The sequence below is a fragment of the Elaeis guineensis genome, chromosome 5, assembly GCF_000442705.2.
Source record: "Elaeis guineensis isolate ETL-2024a chromosome 5, EG11, whole genome shotgun sequence".
Classification (NCBI taxonomy): domain Eukaryota; kingdom Viridiplantae; phylum Streptophyta; class Magnoliopsida; order Arecales; family Arecaceae; genus Elaeis; species Elaeis guineensis.
This window is the reverse complement of record NC_025997.2, coordinates 126,603,548-126,626,616: the sequence shown is the minus strand read 5'-3', so window position 1 is coordinate 126,626,616 and position 23,069 is coordinate 126,603,548. Positions and strand designations below refer to the sequence as shown.

The following is a 23,069-nucleotide window of genomic DNA, read 5'->3' as shown; positions in this document are numbered from 1 at the left end:
AAGAGGACACAAGATATGTTGTTTCATGAGTTTGAGGCAAGAATATTTTTAAGTTTATTAGGTGACTTTGTTTGCTTTTATTTGATTTAAAATATCTATAAATTTTGTTGATACTGAACTTTTTTTTTATTATTTTTTATAGAAAAATTTTAATGGAATCTAGATGATGAGCAGCATATCTAAAGGAATTGGGAGCATTGTGGTTCAAATCATCTTACCGACATTTTTGACGAGGCTCATAAAAATCATGACTGCAAGCCAGATTGGATTGAGGAGGGTGTATGGCAGGAGCTATAGAAATATTGGGATAGTAATGAGTTCAAGGCTAGAGATCAAAAGAACAAGAAGAATCACACATCCAATTGTTATGGATTGGGCATTCCACTTCACACAGGTGGTTCCATTAGTATTAACAACCATACGACAAGATTGGTATTAGTTTATTCTTTGTGATATAATTATTTATTTATTATTAATGCATATATATTCTTAATTTATCCACTTCATATTGTTAATAATATAATTTTATTTTTAAAATTGCTAATGTTGTTTGTATTATGAAATTTAGATGCAGAAATTGAACCGAGTACCTACATTGGATGAGCTCTTCAGACACATCTATCAAAAGAAAAATGATGGCAATCAATGGGTGAATAAAAGGGTAGAAATAGTATATATAAGTATTCAAAAAATTCTACTTTAATTCGCATATTTATACTATTTATATGTTTAACTCATTGTATCTAATATCTTTCGTAGACTAATTTTACACAGAAGTGGCAAAAGGTACAATCAAGACAGAGCTCGACTGGAGAGGATGGTGCAGAATCATCATAGCAGTAGTCTCAGCCGTCCATGATGCATATATGGAAAGAGACGGTTGGAGTGAACAAGGGACAGATTTATAGACTCGGATTACATACTAGCTTGCGGACAGGCTCCTCATCTTCTGGCCGCACATCTTCACGAGTCCCTAAGGAGTAGATTCAGGAGCGAGAGAAGATTTATGATATATTTGAGACCGTATCTACTCGAAATGAGAAGTTAGCTACTCAAAATAGTCAATTAGCAGTCCAGAACAATGAATTAGCCATCCAAAATAGTGACTTATCTACTTGTGTTTTTCATACGGAAGAGTTCATACGCCTTATGATGGAGAAGATGTAGGTCAATCCATCTATCTTAACGCAATCTTCGTCTACAGTTTCAGCACCACCTTCAGCTACTACTCCTGCAAATGGTGATGATTGTGATGATGCTGATGATGATCAGGAGGAGGAGGAGGAGGATGGTCACTTATGATTTTTTTTTTTTGCTATGATTGGGATGATGATGTTTGTCATATTTTTTTTTATTATGGACTTGGATATGACGAGGATGATGATACTTATGGATATTTTTTTTATTATAGACTTGGATATGATGAGGATGATGATACTTGTGGAATATTTTTTATTTATGGACTTGGATATATGAGATGATGTTTGTGATGATTTTGATTTTTTATTAAGATTAATATGCCATATTTATGAATATGAATTTGTTCTTATATGAATTATTTGTATATGAATAAGTGCATAAAAAAATAAGATGTTTCAGGTTCTTTTTAATGATCGAATTTAAATATTATAGTGAAATATTTTTCTTGAAAATATATTTTGTGAGGAATTATTTTTTTCAAAAAGTCATTTTACGAGGGATTATTCCCTCGAAAAACTATTTAGTGAGTGATAATTTTTTCAAAAATATAGAAAAGTCACTTAAAAATTCAAACAATCCTTTGAAAAATCCCTCAAAAATTATTTGTCGAGGAAAATTTCCCTCGACAAAATTTTTGGGCAACTTTTCCTCAAAAATTCCATCAGAAATGACATTCTAAGAAAAATATCCCTCAAAAAATTTATCGAAAAGGGATTGTTTTTTCTTTGGTTGAAAAAATTTTTGAAGAATAATCTTTCAAAAATTTTCTCAAAAAATTAATTTGCGAGGAAAAAGTTCATCAAAAAATCCCTCAACAACACTTTCTCATAAAATCCTTCAGAAACTTTTCCTAGAAACATCCCTTGGAAAAGTCATCAATAAATTTCTCTCGAAAAATCTCTCAAAAAGATTCCTTCAGAAGATCCCTCCAAAAGCTTTCCTTAAAAAATCCCTCAGAAAGATATCCTTGAAAAATCTCTCAAAAAATTTTTCTCCAAAAATTTTTCTCAAAAAATTCATTGGAAGTTTTCAAGGAAAAAATTCCATTGAAAAATCCCTCAGAAAATAAATTTCCTCAAAAAAAATCTGTCGAAAGAAATTTCCAAGGAGGGTTTTTCTGATGACCTAATTTTTGTCAAAAATTTGTTAGAAATACAAATTTTTAATAAATTTTTTTTCTTTGAAAAATCCATCACAAATGGTCCTTTTTCTTATAGTGAATATAGCGAAGCTAACGTGAGACTGTATCTTTGATATTTTTAATTTTATAATTTTAATCTTGATCAGACTGATACTATATTTTTATAATATATTTGAATCACATATTATTATAATTTAGATCTATTTTATAAATGTATCTGTTACTTACTGAGCCATGAAGCTCATAAACTTTCACATGTGATTTTCAAACTGAGAGATCATTTTTGGAGATCAAACCTTGACATTTTAGGAGTTATGTATAGAGGCGAGGCTGGTTTGTAAAAGGTGTTTATTTGTGGGATAGTTGTATTGTATAAAAATGATATAGATTATTGGAAAGTTAAAATAAAAAAATTGAGATAAGAAATGGCTAGTTATTCTATTATTACCACTATCTAGAGTATGCTATTTTGCATATTATATTGAGTTTTGTTAGGTTGGAAGCCTTGCATGCCTATAGGGTGAGTACTCTATAGGTATGCGACGGCTGCTCACATTCTTCGAATTTTATTTTAATTTAAATTTTAGGCTAGGGGCATAACAGTTAAAATGGTATCAGAGCATATGTTTAGTTTATAGGAATGTATTAGACTCAAGACATGCATTGAGTATAAGTGGGGTAGTTATTAGACAATATATAGAACGTGAAAAAAAAATTATCTTTATTATTCTAGGCATAGTTATTGATCATACATTTTGATCTATTTAGAATTTTGAAATAAATTTTTAATGATGCTTTAGCAATAAATTATAAATAGTATCAATATTTTTATGAATGTTGGCAGTATAATGGTAATGATTGCAGCATTAGAAAGTTTTTTTTATGATCAGAGTAGTGCAGCAGAAGTATGATGAGCTCATAACCCACATGGTATGATTTGAATTATATGATTGAAAAATTTTTATAATTAATTGAATATCTTGGTATGATTTGAAAAAAACTCAAAGCAATATCTATGTATTTAAAAGATTGATAGTTGATCAATACTCTTAACGAACTTGGAAATAAATTTAAGAATTGGAAAGAATAAGAAATGACATACTAAGTTTAAATTAAAATTCTACTAATTATATAATTTTTTGCATAAGGTATAGTATACATATACATATACATATAGTTACAAAAGATTGGAATTATTTTGGATGGAGTTAAGTGTATGCTGATTATAGTAATGCTATAAAAGAAAGGAAATGATTTTAGTAAAGTTTTCCATGGCATATCGTATAGAAGGATATACGAAATCCAATGAAATAAATACTAATGTAGGTTGTTAAAGAAAAGAAAGGAAGAACTAATAGATTCTAGGAAGTTCGATATTAGAAGGAAGGCTGAAATTAGAATTAAGATAGTTAAGAGTGGAGAACTATATTGGTATAAACTTAAGATGATTCTGATGATCTAGGTTAATACACTGAAATGATTACCATTTGAAATTCTAATTATAAAATATTTAAAAAATGGCAAGACTAACTAATATAGAATTCTTATGGGCAGAACAAGGAATTCTAATTCTTGATATTAAATCTTAGATACAGGTATCAAGAGTTGATGTAAAATTTAGTAAAACTAACTATTTATAAGTATGTTTGAAAATTTATATGAATTTTAATAAGCTTAGAGATTAGAAATCTTAAGAGTAAGGTTCACCACTAAGATTTTGACTATAGACTAGTATGTGAGTAATGATAATGAAATTCATCAATAGAGTTTGTTATTAGTTGTATGGGTTTAACAATGAGGAATTGAGAATGTAATTTGAGTATGAATGTGTAAAGTTTGAGGAACAGAGGAGAAGAAATCTCCATCTCTTCTCCCCTTCTATGCATTGGTGTGCGTGTGAGTGTGTGAGTGGGTTAGGACAAGACAAAGAAAAAAAAATTCCATTCTTTCTGACCGCTGACGTGGGTGGTGGTCGCTACTGTAAGTGAGCCCTTGCGCACATAAGATTAACTACTCTTTATATTTGTTTGATTTAATTTTAATTAAAAACTAATGAGTAGAGATAATATAGTTAATTTTAATTATAAATTAGTAGATGATGAAATGAATAGTGTGGTAAGAAAAATAAAAATTATAAACATTAAAATTGAAAAAATTAAAAAGAGGGATGTTTTGTATATGAGGATGGATTAATTCTATCTAGGGTTGGTGAATTTTAATTCTGTAGAGGCTAGGCAATTTAACCTAAAATTTTGACTGGGGATTGTTGACCCATGAGTCGACTTGAGGGTGAGATTTGAGAATTTTTGGATGAGTCTAACTGGGATAAATAATTAGTGAAAAGAGATTGTTGTAAAGGAGAAAGATAAAAGAGAGATTGATCCTCTCTTCTCTTTCTTTTTGTTTTCCAAAATAAAGATAATTTGGGAATTAATGAGATCTAAGAATATTAGAAAAATCATTAAAAAGTAGTTTAAAATCATGTTATGGGTTATTAACTTAGTTGTGGTTATGAATTATTAGGTTTCAATAAACCATGATAGAGTGAGTAGTTAGCAGTCCGTATCTTGGAGGTAAATAATAATTACATTTTATGATTAATTGATCTGAATTAAGTAAAACTTTATGTCACTTTTTGACACAATTCAAATTATTATAAGTATCTCTGATATATTATCATGATCGATCTAAATCGAATGTGCATTATCATATTCAATTAAAATAATACTAATTATTATAGAGACATTCAGATCTGATTATGCATGATATCATTATATATCATCTCCATGACATGATACAAATTATGATAAGTGATATTTACATTTCATCATGATCCATCTGAATCAAGTGATAATTATTTTATTTATCTGAAATGATACAGACTATTATATATGTAATCAGATTTGATTGTGCATGAAATTACTGTGTATCATCTCTTTGACATATGTGAATCACTTAATTAATTATCGATTTAATTATTTTTGAAATATATATACTATAATACATTGATTAGTGAATTGAAGCTTATGAGTTGAACTGGATGACTTTATATGCTATGATCAGATCAAGCCTGATAAATTATAATTATAGCCTGTTGAAATATATGTATCATAGTTGTATCAAGTTATATTGAAGCTATATAAAAGACATATCGAAAAGAAGACATTCTTAACTTATATATTGTTATTGACATATATATCATCCAACTCTCAACCAACTGTGTATGATATCCGAACTTGAGAAGCCCACCACTGGACATAAGCATAGACTTGAGATATCCACCATGGAGTATAAGCGTAGACTTGAGATGCCCACCACGGGCCGTAAGCATGGATCTTTTTGTGATCCCTTGCTACGGAAGATATCGTGGCACCATAGTAAGGGTTGAGAGCGAAAAAAAATGAGTACCCATGCTTAAATATAGCATTATAAAACTAGATATATATTTTGGACTTTTGTACTATTTTTTGATTTTCATATTGTAGCAAAACTGACGTGAAACTGTATTTCGGATATCTTTAATTTCATCATTTTGATCTTGATCAGACTGATATTATATTTTTATGATGTATTTGAATCACATATTAGTATAATTTAGATCTATTTTATAGATATATCTATTACTTACGGAACCGTGAAGCTTATAAACTTTTACATATGATTTTCAGACTCAGTGATCATTTTTGAAGATCAGATCTTGGCATTTTGGGAGTTATGTATAGAGAAGAGGTCGATCTGTAAGAAATATTTATTTGTGGGATAATTGTGCTTGATAATATTGTATAAAAATGATATGGATTATTGTAAAGTTAAAATAAAAAAATTGAAATAGGAAATGGTTAGTTGTTCTGTTATTATCCCTGCCTGGAGAATGCTATTTTGCATATTATACTGAGTTTTGCTATATTGGAAGCCTTGCATGCCTATAGGATGAGTATCTGCAGGCATGCGGTGGCTGCTCATATTTTTTGAATTTTATTTTAATTTATATTCTGGGTCAAGGGCATGACACAGCCTATATTATTTTCATTATATAATGTATGTATCCTAGTATATATAATCTTTGAGATACACAGGGTGCATTTGAAATAGAAATAATAAAGCTCCTTTTCTCTATCTTTCACTCTATTTTTTTTTTATAAATATTTTAATAGAGTATCAGGGCCACTAATCACTTAATATAAAGCCATCATCTCTTTCTCCTTTGTCGTGGTCACTATCATTGCTCTATCTACAAGTCTTGAAGATCACCGTTGCTAATCCATCAATCTCTATTTCCTTGCAAATCTTCTATTTTTCAATATCCATGCACATTATCTACTTTCCAATAGATTAATGTCCAAAGATCCCTATTTTTTGATGAATCTACAATTCTTCTCTATCACTTTTCTTCTCAGCTTTAGATCTTCAGTCATCTCTCCTTATCATTGCTCGATAAATTCTCTCCATCATTGGCCTTCAGCTGTCTTTTATTTAAACATTAGTTTTCTATTTTATGATGGTTTTATCTGTAAGGATCATTGACCTTTGGTTGCTTTCTTTTTTAGTACCGATCTTCTCTCCTGTGATATTTTTGTACTGCAATACCATAAGAATTCGGACTATTAGCAACGGCTGCCTTCTGTATGTCTTTTCATAGTCACGACATTAAATATGTTAATTCATCATATCAGCTTTTGAATTGCCACGTCAACTTGTAATTTGTTAAATTAGCTTTTAAGCTACTATGATATCTCCTGATTTGTGATATCAGTCTCCGTAATTTCTAACAATACATTCATGATCTAGTCTCCAAACTGAAGCTGGCACCTATAATACAATCTCCAATTTGAGGGAGAGCATATATTAACATGATTACATAATATTTTCTTTGTTAGTGTGATTTTGTATCAATCTATACTTTTTTTTTCATCATTAAATCAAAATCTATGCCTCCTTGTTTGTTTGTTTGTCTCCTTAGCATGTTCAATTTTGATAAATGTTTAGAAAATTTTGACCATCTATGTATAGGCGGTTAGCTCAAATTAACTGAATACTTATGCTATTTTTTTTAACGAGTAAAATCCCAATCAGTTATGTTTAGTCTCCACTCTCATGTACATGAGGTATTATCTGCTTCGATCTCTGACAACTATAGCACAGAGTCTTACAGTTTTGCCTTTCAAAAGACATCTCACAGAAGGAGAGAAGATCTTATATCTGATATAAGCCTAAGTGTCCTTTATTCACAATGAATGTGGGACTAATGATACCTTCTCTCCTATACCACAATACTTACAATTAGAAGTTTTCATATTCCGGTTAATTTTGGGAGTGCCAAAATTTTTACTATTTTTAGAGTGAAAAAAATTTAAGATTGTTCTGATTTCTAAAATACAAACTATTGATACTGTAGACTATGGAATCAATATGTCCGTAATTAGAACTTTTGTTGTCATTAATATTCTAAGTTGTACTATTATATCACTTCATTTTGTAACATCGATGATAATTTATGCATTGGACAAGAAATCAATCTGGTAAAACCAGTTTGCACTCTTTGTACTCTCCAACGCAGAAACAACAGTGTGAGAGGCCCGCATGGTGTGCCCATGCACTGAAGTTAGTACATGCTCTTATAAAATAGCCAAAAAGCATAAGAGCAGTTTCTGAAATCACAAGAACTTGATTAGGGGTGCAAATGAATCGAATTGAATCGAATCATGAGTAACCTAATTTGATCTAATTTTTTGATTGGATCTAAATATTAGATCCAAATTTAGCCCAATAAAAAATTAAATCGGATCGGATCAGATCCATGATCAAATTTTTTGACCCAATGAGTCATTCGGGATAGATTGGTTTCATATATAACCCAGTTCTGATCCATGAAATATAAATTTGGTTTGGATCCAGATTCAGATCAATTTGGATCTGAGTTATAAATAATAAGATCAATAAGTAGAAGATCTATAAACAATCTTATTTGCACTATAAATTTTGATCCTAATGCATGAGACTATTAGAGCTCCCATATCCCACACTTTTCATCCAAGAATCCAAAAATCCTAATCACATTTTCCTCACCACTTTCCCTGACTTGATTAATTCAAATTCAAAATATTCTAATAAAATTTAAAAATAAGGATCAAAAAATTAATATAATATATTTTCAAAAGTAATTGATATTAAAGCAGCCTTAATCAAAATTAACATTCATGTAACATAGGAACAAAAAGAGATGAGAGATGGATTCGGATCGGATCGGATTGGATCGGATCATCTATCTCAAGATCCAAATTAATCCAAAAATCTCCATGGATCAAGTCAGATCGGATCAGATCAAAATTCAGTAAATTCAAATTCGATCCAAAAAATGAGACGGGTCCAATTTTAAATCCCGATCTGAATCCATGGATCCTTTAAAATGATTCAGATCAGATTTATACTGATCGAATTGGATCGTATCACGGATCAATCCGATCCATTTGCAATCTTAGACTTGATAAGTGTATTACTTTCCTTGCATTGTTGCTTAATCTCTCCTAATATGGCGTCAGTGTGATCAATTGGAGTACTTTTAAGTCCAAGGAGCAGCAATTTCATGCCGCCTCGTTGCATCCAGGGACACATATAGATCTACCGAATATGGATCTTATGTATGACAAGTGCAACTATATATATGCAAGTTAGCAGCAAATGACTCCTTTTTATGCAAAACTAGCATGCGCATGTCATGTCATAAAATTCAATTTATATTCAGAACCATGTCATACAAAAAGCCCAAAATAACAATGTCACGTAAGTACTTCAGTCACACTAACTTCCCTATATAGTAACAAATCGTCTTCTTGGGGGAATAATAATGGAAAAACTACCTTTGAAAATTGAAACCTCATTTTTTTTTTATCTTTGTTATAATTTATTTTGCATCTGATGCAATGAATGCCGGTAGTTTCTAACTAATAGGAATGTAATGCAGCAACTACAGGGCATGGGTGCAAGAAAATTCGCAATAGCATGGCCGTTCACCACTCGGTTGCCTTCGTTCCAAATCACTTTGGGAACCATGCAATCAATTATACCCACACTGCAACGCATTTGCATCAACGAACAGGATGAAGATGCCGTGGCATGCAACACCTTGCTCCAAGCCACCATCCGAAGGTGGAACAATACATTACCCATCTCTAAGTTTTTCTATGTGGACATAAACAATCCACTGGGGGACATGATCACGAATCCTCCGAGATATATATATATGGTAAGAGGATAAACTAGATTATTTGTTTCTTGCGCTTATAGAGGCATTATTATAACTTCTGTCCCACTGCTTCTCATAAGAGTTGGTTGAGAAACATAATGGTTTATCAAGGATTTAGTAATTCGGTTTTGGTAGTTCGACAAATTCTTTGCACCGTAGTATTGTGGACTCAAGAGCACTACATAAGATAAAAAATATTGAGAATTTGGATTTCACTTTGTTTACTTTTACTTCCGTCTGATGTAAATAACTATGACCTGTTGTAATGAATATTGAGTAAATAAAAGTACAAAAAGACATGAGTGCAACACGAGTAAGAACCCTAGAAATGTGGCTTATAGGAAACCGAACTGACATGGCTTTATTGAAACACTGAATTAGGTTTTATTGCCGTGAAATTCAAGCAACCAAATAACTTGCATCTCTCTTCTACTTATTGTTATCTCCGAATGATCTTTCTGACATTAGATTTTTGTGCTTCAAAATAGATTTTATTGTCACAAATTTGGCTTGCTGTGGAGCTGGTTTTATAGAGATGGGAACTGTTCCACTTTGCCCATTTCCCCACAGATATGTTTTGGGATTATCCATCCATCCATCCCTGGCAACATACCAAGCTCTTGCTAACCAACTCATGGATAATGTGATGCCAGAATTTCAGTTCGAGCAAACCAAGCGCAAGTATGCCTAAAGAGAGTTCTACATACAGTGGTTGATTTCATATAGGGCCTAATGCCAATAATGTTAGTCTTTTAATTCTCAATCTAAATTAATGGTGGGCTTTAGCTTTTTCCCTTTGGTTCAATCATAGTACTTTCAGTTGAAAGGGTTGCCCTCAATTTTCTTCCTTTGCTTCTTAGGTGCTGCTATTCTAGTAAATACAATGACGTGCTACTCTTTCTAATAGAATAGACAATTGGAGATTCTTACTAGATAAACAGTTCAAACAGTTCTGCTGATCAAAAGATGTCCTTGAGACTTTTATTGGCTTACTAGAAAATAAGTCTGGAGACATGAATGGAGGAAACATGCATGCAGCATCCTCCTAGAAATGCTAGTCGACCAGCTTGACTCGTATTGATTTTGATATGTGTTTTATTGTGGCAAAAGTAGTCCAAGGAAGGACAAGTAAAGCCTCGGAAATGCTTAAAATGTCCAAATAGCTTCCTCTGAGAGGAATCTGGGAGAAAGTACTGGCGATTTCGTGAATTAGAGGAATCCCCACATTTTATCTTACTATTTTTGGTTGACTAAAGCTGGAATTAGACATGACATATATGGCTTATTCCTACTAAAAAGTTTTTTAAAAAAACAAAAGGAAAAGGAAGGAATTTTTCTTCCATTTAAACATCTTATTTCTTGAATAACCATGCCATAGGGAGTTGGTATATCGTCACTCCTGGAATAAGGTTCTTCTTTTGTTTCTGCCGTTTTCTGCTTTACATGGAGAAAGATGCATGCCCTCAGTCCTAGAACTGCACCAACGGGGACTAAGATATTTCAGCCAGTTCGCTCAAAAGAAAGATATTCCAGCCGAACAAAATTAAGAATAACTACCAAGAGGAATAACTCATTGTTCCTATTCAACTCTAATTTGACAATGATGCGCATATGGGTCATTTAGTCAGTGCTTATTATTTCTTTCCGAAGAGAACTAGAATGATGGTATAATTAGAAATTGGTTCATAACATTTGGATATGGTTAACTCGTATTCCAGTCATGCAAAAATATTTTAGTCAATCTAAGCAATCTAATTCCATATAATTAGAGTAATGTGGTGAAACCTTCAATTAAAAGCTAATTACTTTGACTTGGATTGGCATAATCTTTTAAGTGTATGCTAGCCTTCGTGATTCAATATACTAATACCAAGGTTTGCATGCTGACATCACAAACCATGAAGTTTAAGAATAAATGAACAGTCCAACTGAATTATACACACTCAAACATGCAGACATACAATAGACCCTTTTGTGCCAGAGAACATATGTTTGAACTTGCATATGCATCATAAACATGCAAGTGCTTGACATAGCTTGCCAAAAATTTAAAAAAAAAAAGAAAAAAGAAAAAAAAAAAAGATATTGACCAATTGAACTAAAGATTGAGTCTCCCTCCTACACATCCTTTTAAATCCATGTGCTGGCTATTGTATGGGTCATATTTAGATAATGGGAACTAGATCTATCAAAACTTTAAGTTACTTGGCACAAAGATATTTGAATCAGTCTACAAAGATATTTGTAACTTTTAGAGTAAAACTTCTGAGGAAAAGGAAAGGAAAAACCATGCAGAATTCATTTAACTGATTGGAAAAAGGTGGTAGGGAGTTCTAAGCCTGTTTGGAAGCAATGGTCAGATCTCACTCAATAGCAAAACTCATCAATTCAGTATTTTCAAAGATAGCCTTATTGAAACAATACGAAATCCAAGTTAAAACTGCAGGTAATCAAGGAAATAGATCTTGTTAAGGGCATAATGAAATGTTCAACACCTGGGAAATGATTTAGCATCCTGAGAAGATTGAAATTCTGGTAAAAATTTGAAATCTATGCTAGATATTCAGAATGGAAGATGAATCCTCTCCAAAAAAAAAACAAAAGAAAAAGAAAAAGAAAGAAAGGACATAACAAAATAAAGATGTCAGACAATTGATATATCTCTACATGGAAGTGTTTGCAAACACAGAAGGAATTGGAGTGGGCACAATGAAAACATACTCATAATAAATCAATCATCGATATGCATTTATTGTTGTTTCATGAGTACGAATGAATAAGACATGAACTGGATGTGAAAAATTTTTATTATTGAAGCAAGTAACTTAGAGAATGACCCAACCGACGGGTAAATGGAGACACTTTGTCATTTAAGAAGTGCTGCAAGACAAAATGTGCTCTCTTGTAAAATCATGTAATTAGATCACTCAATCATATAATCAAGTTCTCGACCAATGATAATTTTACCGAACTCACTCCCAAGTAGTTAAAATTGGTAACAGACATGCTTCCCTGCCAAGAACAGCAAGCCACAGGCAACTAATGTATGTGAAAAATAACTAGGGTTAATTATTCTGGTCACCAACAAAACTGGAGAGTAAAATCTAAACCTTTTAATTTTGTATACAAAAGAAAAGCAACAGGCCCTCTAGGCCATATATTTCTTATAAAAATTGAATCTAGATAAACCGTTATCATTTTTTAATTCCTGAAAGTTCCATGCTGAACAAAATACTAGTTAAAACTAAATCGTTATTCATGATTTGCATATGCAATAAAGAAAAGGCTCAAGATACAAATAAACATTTAAATGTCCTGCAAAGCAATAATCTCATTTTTAAACGTGAGGAAAAGAAATAACTGTTCTAGTAACTCACATAAGTTTACATCGACACATTAGTTTGTTAGAAATCTAACCTTTACACCTTAACAGAAACGGTCAAACAAATTTATTTCCACAAGTTTTAATCTTCTGTATCCTTTACCAATATCCAAGCCCATCATTTAAAATATTTCACCGGTTTGGTGAAGAGGGGAGATTATAATGTTATCGATGAACTGCAGTTGGGAATCATTCATTAAAAAAAACAAATATCACACACACAACCTAAATTTAGGAAGCATTTAAAAAATTAAAAAAAAAAAAAAAAAGGAAAAGAACAAGCCAAGACATAAATGCATGTCTGGAAAAGTGAGAGCCTGAACAAGAAAAGGAACATATGTTGTGTTACATGTGGTCCCTCATCCATATGGAAATGTTTAATCAGAACCTTGGAACAGTACCTCTGGCTATTTTATCGATGTCTTAAAGTTTAGTACGCAACCAGGAGACGAAGGAGCAATAATCCAGTCAATGATGCCTAACCTTTTCAACAATCATAGTATATCATTCAATCACACAAGAAAAAAGTCATATTCAAGTTGCAGACTTGCAGTCAAACAGCATGTGCATCCAGCCATTTTTATCTCCCAAGTCCTAACCTTCTATGGGATTCTTGGGTGGGCAATAAGAAAGGTACAAGAAAGGCGCATAAAATGTCCTATTAGGGTCTAGTGCCTCCATAATGAGTACAAAACAGTAAGTGAAGGAGCAAGTATTGGCCATTACCTTCCCCTTTTGACAAGTACCACCACATCTCACCACATTGCACTCATATAGTCAGATCTAGAGTACTCGTTACTCTTGCATTTTTTCCCTTGCCAACTTCTTCCTCCCACCTGTTATGCTTTGAGGCCTTCTCGGCGTCTCTAGAGCATCTTTCTATCCTTGAGGGAGAGAACAAGGAGAGCGATAAGCTGCTATCCACTTCTTCTTCTTCTTCTTCTTCTTCTTCTCCTCCTCCTCCTTCTTCTTCTTCTTCCCACCTTTGTTTCTTCTCCCGCCTTGGTCCAATGTTGAGTGAGAGATTCAGATCAGGCCCATGATCATCAGCCTTCCATCTCATAGAGCTCTGCCCTTGTGGATTTGTTTCTTGAAATTGGGTTATGAAGCAGGTTTCCCTTTCTTGTGGTCTATATTGTGTAGCTGCTAATCTATAATCATGGAGCCCGCTTGCTTCACAGAGTTCACGGCTAGCTCGATGATCCAAAGATGAATCTTTTGTGTGGAAATCCTGATTGCTCTTTAGTCTGTCACCTCCTCTGAAGACCATCTCGGTTATGGAACCATAAGATCTTGGTTCCCCAGTGGAATTCATGGCCCTGCCGAGGACTTGATTGTGCATCCAATTTCTAGGGCTAGCCCAAAAATAGTCATCAAATCTGATAAGATGTTGCAAGAAGTTGCCATGGGTTAGTTAGCTAAATTATAAATCAGTATTTTAATCAGGTGTGTGCATGTACTTGAATTGGTTCATTTACACCTTGAGTTAGAAATAGGCCATTGATGAAAACTATGTAGCATGGGAAGATGGCTAAGATTATTTATATGCTGTTCCCTTCCTTGCATCACACTCCTTGGATCAGCTATAACTGCAATTAGGGGCAAATATCCAGAAATAGGAGGATTGATTTAGCAAATCAAATTATAGAACCTCAATGGAGTTCTCTTGAAGGTTCAGTTTGAGAAACTAGCATACCTTATTCATCCAAAAAAAGAAAAAAGGAGAAACTATTACATACCTTGACCTGAGTCATCGATCTTCTTGCTCCTGTACATCTAATCTCAAGCAAACACCAAGCAACAAAAAAATTCAGTTTATAGGAAAAGAAATAGTGCCAAAATAAGCTTTAATGGTTCTCTTGTAGAAAGGGTTGATAGAATTACTTGCAGATGACTCTTGACATGAGCTATGCTTAGGCCCTTAACATTCATCAATTGAAGGACCATCTTCGGTGTTGCTCCTGCACCTCGAAAGGGGGCAAACAGAAAAATTATGCCAAGAGGTTGAAGTGGAGCAAGAAAAACTAATTGTTTTCCTCATCTAATATGTTGAAAGATGTCTGATCCACTCACGATCTTGGCCACCGAGCGTCTCGATGGCATGAACAAAACAAAGGTGGAGTTCCGGCGTCCACCGAAGCCTTGGGTTCTTGGATCTGACATACTGCCTTACAGTCCCTGAGCTTGCCTTCCGCCCGCTCTCCTCCACGGTGCTATTGCTCGAGCTCCCTCCATGTCTCAAGTTATTCACGCCATCTTCCTCGACTTCATCAACTTTGGAAAGGCTCTTCCTTGAGCTCTCAGAACTCATACTTCCCATCACCACCACTACCTCCTCCCTCTTAGTACTTATAGGCAAAGAAAATAACCAAAGAACTACTCTAACCTTCTTGTTCAATTGTCTTCATTTTCTCAAGAATCAACCTTGATTTGCCTGAAGAAGTTCCACCACATCTGCCCTGCTACCCCATCAACCATGCCAGATGGATTGAGTTTATCAACCCACTCTCATGTCATCCTCTCTGACATAGGTGGTGGGAAAGAAACAAGATAGAAGCCCCAAAAAAACCCTAACCATAACACTAAAAGACAACTCCCTCTCTCTCTCTCTCTCTCTCTTTCTCTCTCTCTCTCCCCCCCCCCCCACAACCTCAGTGATAAGGTCTAGTATTATGTATTCATGCATGGAAGCATGCATGGGCATGTGGTGGCATAGCTTTTGCCATATATGTGTATGCATGGTTGGTTTTGGTTGGCAGGGAGGGAAACATGCAAGAACGAGGAGGGGAGGTGGATAAGGGACCAACAAAGCCAACAAAAGCCAGCAATTCTTGGGGGTGCCCGTTTCTTTGCGCCGACGATTCTGTGCCATGTGGCACAAGATAATTGATCCATAGGGAAATATTATTTAAATCTTAAATTACCGAGCTAGCATGAACTCCTTGTGTACAGAGTTGGCGCTTCAAAACAATTCCCACAAAGCGGTGGGTAAATCCGTGTGCGATACCTCGCGGTACTCCTTGACGTATTTTAGATGCTAGCTGTCGGTGATACTGACCCAAACCTCACACCCCCGTCTCACGGAATTGTTCCTGGTTGCCACCAATAATAATGAGGATTTGTTTCTTTTTTTTTTTTTTGGCATATAACTCCTCCTCAAAAATTAGACTTAGATTTAGCTTTTTTTCCTTTTTGAAGGCTGATTTAGATTTAGATTTTACTTTCAGGAGCAACTGTGTGTGAGTGTTATCAACCATTTCTTAAATCATTCCTTCCTTGGAATACACACTCTTCAAGCTAGAAACTCCTCTCAAACAGGAGTGCAGCCACGAGGTTCAAAATTGCATGCATTGCTAATAATTAGTTCCTCATTAATTTGAAAATAATTTAGTAAGGTTAAAAATTTTAGAATTCTAAACAAAACTGGTAAATTTGAAATAAATTCAGAAAAATTGAAAATTGTATTATGTTAATTTCTATTCTAATAAGGAAAAAGATTTGAAAATTGTATAAGAGTCTAGGATTTTTTTTTTTTTTTTTTTTTGAGGGGAAGCGGGGGGCTATTGATCAGATCAAGAAAAATAAAAGAGAGTATTAAACACTGTGAATTTGATAGTGAATAATTTAAGGATGTAAATTACAAAGGAAAAATTTTGTTACAGTTGAGAACAGTGGCACAAACCGCTGGATATGGTGGGGTCCATCTGTTTAACTTTCTATTAGAATATTTATGTATTTCACAATCCTAAATATTTTCCTCACATTCCAAGGCTTGACCAGATAGGTGGAGTTCAAGTCTAAACCCAACCGTTTGTAAAGAGTCCAATATAAGTTAAGCCACTTTGTGACTTGACCTTGGAAAGAAGAGGGACCGAGAACCTATGTGTCAATTAGCATTAGACCAACTAAACAAGACATGATATGATCATTTTTTTGCATTTATACCATGGCGTTGAATGGAAAATATCCGCACATCATTCTTGGTACATCATGTTCTAGTAATGTTAGATATATAGATTACCCTGTAAATTTGGTTTCATAGATAGACCTCGTCTGCCTAATTTTTTCTGTAGCTTGGCCATTGTCACCCCTTCCATCTTTTTCTTAGAAGGGACTAAATGAAATATTTATTCAGCATAGAAATACTAATTTGAAATTCTAATAATCTATCAATTCAGCAACAAACCGCACAAGTTGCACCAGTCCTCCTGCACCACGTGGTAAGAGAACTTCTCTGGTGCATAGAATGAGAGCCTCATAATATTACTCTTTTTAAAATAATGTGGAGAGGGAACATCCTAAAAGGATGTGAGGCTACATCACCGTACCAAAAATAGGGTATCGTGAACTGGTGACCAACACGTACCATATCCAAAATATATATCTCAGCGTCCCTTCTCCCTTATTTCCATACTATTCATATGAATTTTTGGACCCGGTCCAAACCCATCATCCATGCAGAATATATTTAGATTGGTCGTGCATAATTTATTCTTTCCGGCTATGGCATGAGAATGATTCAATATGGACTGCCTAAAGTTTTCCATCGGCTTGACTTGCACTGCTTTATTTTTTTTTTTTGTCCTTCAAAGCACTGGTTTTTCTGTCCTTCAAACCTAACCTAGAGCTAACCATGCATTGTAGTCTTTGGCTAAATTTGAAGACTTAGGAAGTCTCAGATCCCACCAAGCTAGATTCCACATTCACTTCAAAGAGTAAGACAACCGGTTTATGTAAAGGAAGTAGGCAGGGCCTATGGATTGGTCCAGCTGAACCGGGCCTTGAACCACTCTATAGAGTAGTAAGCCACTTTGTAGGACTACTAGTGACTTGTTAAGGCCATAATATGGCGTTAATGCATCCAAACCAGAGTTTCTTTAACGAGCTACCTAGTGTGGCGCAGCAGTTATCACAACTGGCCTGTTTTGGACTAAACCGCTCATTCAAATATTCTGGCTTGAGGAGCCACGCTTGAGTGATGATAAACTAGGTTTATAGCTTCATGTTTATGCTTCTTGATAAAATCAGGGGGAAGCCCTTCGCTTCCTCCTCCTTACACTCAAAAAAAGAAAGAAAAAGGGATAAAATAGGTTTATAGCTTATTGATTGTTCACTCCTATTGTTTGTGTGGAGATTCAATATTTGATTTGTTTTTCATCTCTAGTTTGAATAATTTTAACTAGCAGTGCTGTCTTTATTATTTTCATTTTATCAAACAAATACAAAACTTCATGCATTTAATATTTTTTTTTTTTGAATAATTAAACTGGGGTAATAATCTTCAAAGAGTCATTTATCACTCTGGGCTCAAATTGGATGACGCCATATGAGCTAAGATGAGATAAATAGAAGCCTTGAAAGCCCTAATCATTAAAAATGAATGGGAATTGTGGCTAGACCAACCTAGAAGCTTGAAACTTTTGAGCAAAACCATAAAGAGTTTTGATAAATGTACAATTATCAAAGTTCTTTGCTTAAAAAAAGGACTTTTATTTTTATGTTCATATCCTACTAAATGTTAGAATTTACGTAAAAAATCCTTTCAAATTTGATATTTGCATATATATTTTATTATAAAATATTTATTTTACATGTATACCCATTTTTTTCTTTTGTTCTACATATGTATCTATGCCATTTAATACTATTAAGAAACTAGCGGTTTAAAATTAAAATGATTAAAATGCTCTTGATGGATAGACATATAAAAAAATAGTTATATATATATATATATATATATATATATATAGCCATTTTGCAAAGGTATTTATATAATTTTATATTGTTAGAAGAGTATACACATAAATGGCATTTGGTTGGTATATAACATAACATCTGCTTGGGTCGCCAAGCCAATATCGCACCAAGGCTCATAGCTGGGCATCTCTTACTATTTGAGGATACTGTACTAATACTTTTGAAAAGAAAGGTTGGTTGATGCGATGTGAATTCTATCTGAAACACGTATGCCACTCTGCTGCCGTGGGGAAAGAATTGGGAATAGCGAACTGGAACCTAACATCCACCTTCTTTTGCCAACCATCAATTTCAATCACACCAGACTCATGTGAAATCCAACTGTTCTTCTTATTTAAAAAAAAAAAGATTGGGCAGAGCCCAGTCGGTTTCATTAAGATAATGAATCATGAGATTCTTTTCTTTAGCTTTTAACGTTACTTTAAAGTCATCTCTCTTGTGCTTGTAATCCGAATTCATCTATGGCCACTCATTTATTTTACAACTACTTTAAAGTCTCTCTCTCTCATTTAAAAATGTTTATTTAGATTAGCTATGTTTAATATTTAGTGAAATATATATATATAAAGAGATCTAGTCATCCTTTTAGAAATATGCGAATCATAGAATATCAAGCCAATGTTAACTGTTCCTTAAATAATCTCTCTTAGTGTACGAAGGGCTGGTCCATTACATTAATTAACAAGTATGCTAATAGAGTATCGACTCTGTCAACTAACGTTCATCTTTTCTTTTTCTTTTTAAATTTTAGCAACTAATATTCTCTAACAATGCTCCTCTCTAAATCAAACTCTGGTGGAGCCTTCTACCTTGTCATCTTTTAAGAAATCCTTTAAGAATACACTCTCCTTCCAGAACCAAAACCTCATCCGACATTTAAAAACTGCCATACTATCTCGTATCCTTAATTACTTATATCTCATGCATATCTTATGTTAATGTTAATATGTTATAAAGTGTGGTCCCTTGTTTTCTGCTGTGCACTGTTGGTGATAGCAATATCCTTTGCCACTACATGTGGAGAGACGTGTGAGTTTCTTCATCACGTCAGTGCATGCCCACCTGCCAAGAAGCTAAAATTAATATCTAATCATGTATAGTGTGTAGTAATTAATTTATATAACAATTTTTCTTATTCATATTACAAGGGGCCCTGCCCCATCCTAGTCGCACAAAGCCGAGGGACTGACATGAGATTACCACTAACCCAAAAAATCATACCCTGCACTGCATGGACCACTGTATGTACCATATGACTGCATACACCATCAAACACAATCACTAGTTTGTGTACCCATGCATCAAGATGCATGCTTGATGAATAGGATTTATATAAATGAGTGGTTATGTTTAGTGGCATGCACAGTCTCATAGTGCATATGGTGTAGGATATAATTTTTCGATTAGCGGCTACCAAAATATGCCGTGTAGGAACTCCACCGGTCATCACCTCACATCCTTGAACCTAAGCCAATTGTCTTGGAGTGATGTTTTCCACTAGGTACAGGTTCTTCAACGCATTGGTTGTTCAGGGAGTCGGTGACGTTTGTTTCTATGCCCACACTCATCCAAGTGGATCCAATTGACGAAAGGTCTCGATTCATTTGCCAGATTAGACGAAGTCCAATGTGGGAATGGCAAACTTCCAGGAGGTGGAATCAATGACCTTTGGGACCGTCAAAAATGGCGGCTAACTGTACCTGGAAGAAGCTTTTGTTTTATGACACATGGGTCGGATGTTGTGATGGGAGGTGGTTTCCAAGCTGATGCGTAAAGAAAAGCACAAAGTCGATAGGATGGCTCTCAGATCATATTGTCAGCATTAGGCCATGGCTCTAATACTGGACGTCTTTTTGGTTGGTTGGAGATCGTAGTGAGAGTGTTTGTTTGATTCCCAGTTACTTCAGTTTGAAGAGAAAGTTGATCCATGTGCATCCATCCTTCTACAGTCATGACTTTGTGTGTGTGCGTTGTAGTTGTAATGTTCTCTTAATTGTCTGAACGGTCATATTATCCCAAGCAAAGTCATTTGATCATTGAAGATCCTATGAATTATTATTCCAAAATAATTGAGCTATCATGCTTTAGGCATAGTTCATAAATTCATGACTTTACGATATTTAAATATATTTTTTGAATGATTTATTGAATCATTGATGTTATTATTTTGTTGTTGTTTTAATTTTTCAAGGAAAAGAATGGAGCATTATGCAGATAAGAGAGCTCCGGGTTCTATATTTTGTTGTCGCCATTCTTGTGCTTATACAATTTTTTTCTCTCCATCATGTTTGATGGTATATTGATGTCTGCAATGTTTGAGAAACGGCTGCACACGTGCAACTCGAGGGCATGCTATTATTGGGCACGTGTCATGCATGTACATGATAGACGACCAGCCTGTACTTCAGCATGAACATTCATTCTAGCGGTGGCACTAGTGCAGTAGCAAAGTTCGAGTTCTATGAGAGCTGAAGAATGGATGCACTTAAGCAAACTAAAATCAACAATATAAACCCTAAACCCTTTCCTAATTAAGGGGTACTGGGGTCTCGAATTTATTTCTTTCATATCCATGCTACATGTTGTGAACCATCTATAACCGCTGATGTGGTCCGAATCCGACCTATCAATCATGGGCTGACGCATAATCTTCCTATGTGAGGAGACTAAGAGTTTGTTTTTCACTTGAATTAAGACTCAAGAGTCCAATACTGGTGGGACATAACTCCATATTTATATAAAATACTTAATGTACCGTGTAAGTGCTGATACAATACTCTATATATATATATATATATATATATATATTTTAGTTTTCGGTCTTACTCTCCTTTGCTGTCCTCCAAAAGCTTTTCGCTACATAAGCATCGAAAAATTCCCAGATGGATCAACTCCGGCGATCTTCCATCTTCTTTATCGGTGCAGATTGGCATTTGTATATGAGGTCTTGAAGGCAACGACCACCAATCTTGAACCGTACAAATTTTCTCATGAAAGCTCGTGATTATGTGTAGCACTATTCATGTGCAGCCACATCATCTTGATCAGTGGTTTTCGTCTCACTTCTTTTGGGAAAAAGCCAATTATAGGCAGCCCATGCACAGCATCAACTACCTTAGGAGAGCGAGAGATGGGGTGTAGTTTGCGTCTGAGAGAGAGCGAAAGAGATCACGAGAAAAGTTCGCCTATGTAGCTTCAGGTAAAGGAAACCCAAAAGGCAGATCTAGTTAGCCTGTATTAAATGCGTTAATGCGCAGGACGAGGGGAATAAAAAAATATTCCAACGTGAGGAGGTGGACTTAAAATGCTCCGGTGGTTCAGGCCCCCCGTGAGAAATTTTAGTAAGTCTGTTTGGTGAGCAAAGCTTCACTAGCACACCCAACCAGGAAAGTCAACCCACCAATGCACCGTACTCAACTCCTGTGAACAAAATAGGATCTCTATGCCCATGCCATGGTCTCATCATCATTTATATATGTATGCATGTCGCCATATGTGATCAATACCATCATGCCTTGACGTCACATGTCCATGTTACGGCGGCTTCTTCAAACTAGTCTAGCAATTTTTTTTTCATCTGTAAAACTTGACACGAAACTACAACGAGCCTTACTTAAATCATGACTTGTAGACTCTACTTCTCTGTAGATATTGATGGCGCAATGAAAGTGTTGTGTATGATTAGACTGTTTACCTCCCATAATTCCTTTTCTGCTGTCAGACGTGGGAGGGAAGCCAAACGAGAACAGTAAATATCGTTCATCATCTTCTTCTATTGTTCATTGGTTTACGAGCATATGGAATTAAAAGGCAGTGCCACCTCTCAATGTGAAATTGTAGTCCAAATATCTATAAGAAATTATTCATGGAACCATGCAATTATCTGCTAATTTCCTTCAGCAACTACGACGATAACATGGCAGAGCATCCTGCCTTCACAGCAACCTGCTCTCACACCCATGGAAATTAATGGATCAAGACAGAGATGTTTTACTTCAATGAAGTGAACATGGCACCACGCACCCCAGATATTCCGTTTGTTTCTGAGAAAAAAACATGGTGCCGATTGCTGCTATTAAATATTCAGTTTAAGCTTTGCATTTTGAATATTATTGCAGAACAGTTTATCCGACCAGAATCAAATAAAGTTGCAATAATGAAAGAATCCAAAGAGTTAATTATAAAATAAGATGCAGCAAGAAATGATAATCACATGAACTAAAAAGACTGAGAAGTTCGGAAGGATAGCAATTAAAGAAACCAAATAGTTAAGTAAACAATAAGTTGCAGCAAGAAATAATAATTGCAAAAAAATAAGACTTGGAAATTGAAATGGGATTGCAGCC

The 23,069-nt window shown here is 34.4% G+C and overlaps 1 protein-coding gene across 1 annotated transcript; it reads right to left on the bottom strand.

Annotated features, from left to right (window-relative positions):
• Positions 1-13,470: 13,470 nt before the first annotated feature.
• LOC105045864 (uncharacterized) lies at positions 13,471-15,588 on the bottom strand. The gene is made up of 5 exons (XM_010924291.3): positions 15,040-15,588; positions 14,851-14,927; positions 14,706-14,742; positions 14,447-14,555; positions 13,471-14,345 (listed from the first exon to the last, which is right to left on the bottom strand). Exons 1-5 carry the CDS (start codon positions 15,284-15,286, stop codon positions 13,736-13,738), a joined length of 1,080 nt encoding a protein of 359 aa, XP_010922593.1. The 5' UTR covers positions 15,287-15,588; the 3' UTR covers positions 13,471-13,735.
• Between the last annotated feature and the right edge of the window lie 7,481 nt (positions 15,589-23,069).

Excerpts from the sequence above, each read along its gene's own strand:
- LOC105045864 (XM_010924291.3), bottom strand. The coding sequence starts at position 15,286 with ATGGGAAGTATGAGTTCTGAGAGCTCAAGGAAGAGCCTTTCCAAAGTT. Across the intron at positions 14,928-15,039 it reads GACGCTCGGTGGCCAAGATC|GAGCAACACCGAAGATGGTC; the intron begins GTGAGTGGATCA and ends TTCGAGGTGCAG. Across the intron at positions 14,556-14,705 it reads GATCGATGACTCAGGTCAAG|TTATAGCTGATCCAAGGAGT; the intron begins GTATGTAATAGT and ends CCCTAATTGCAG.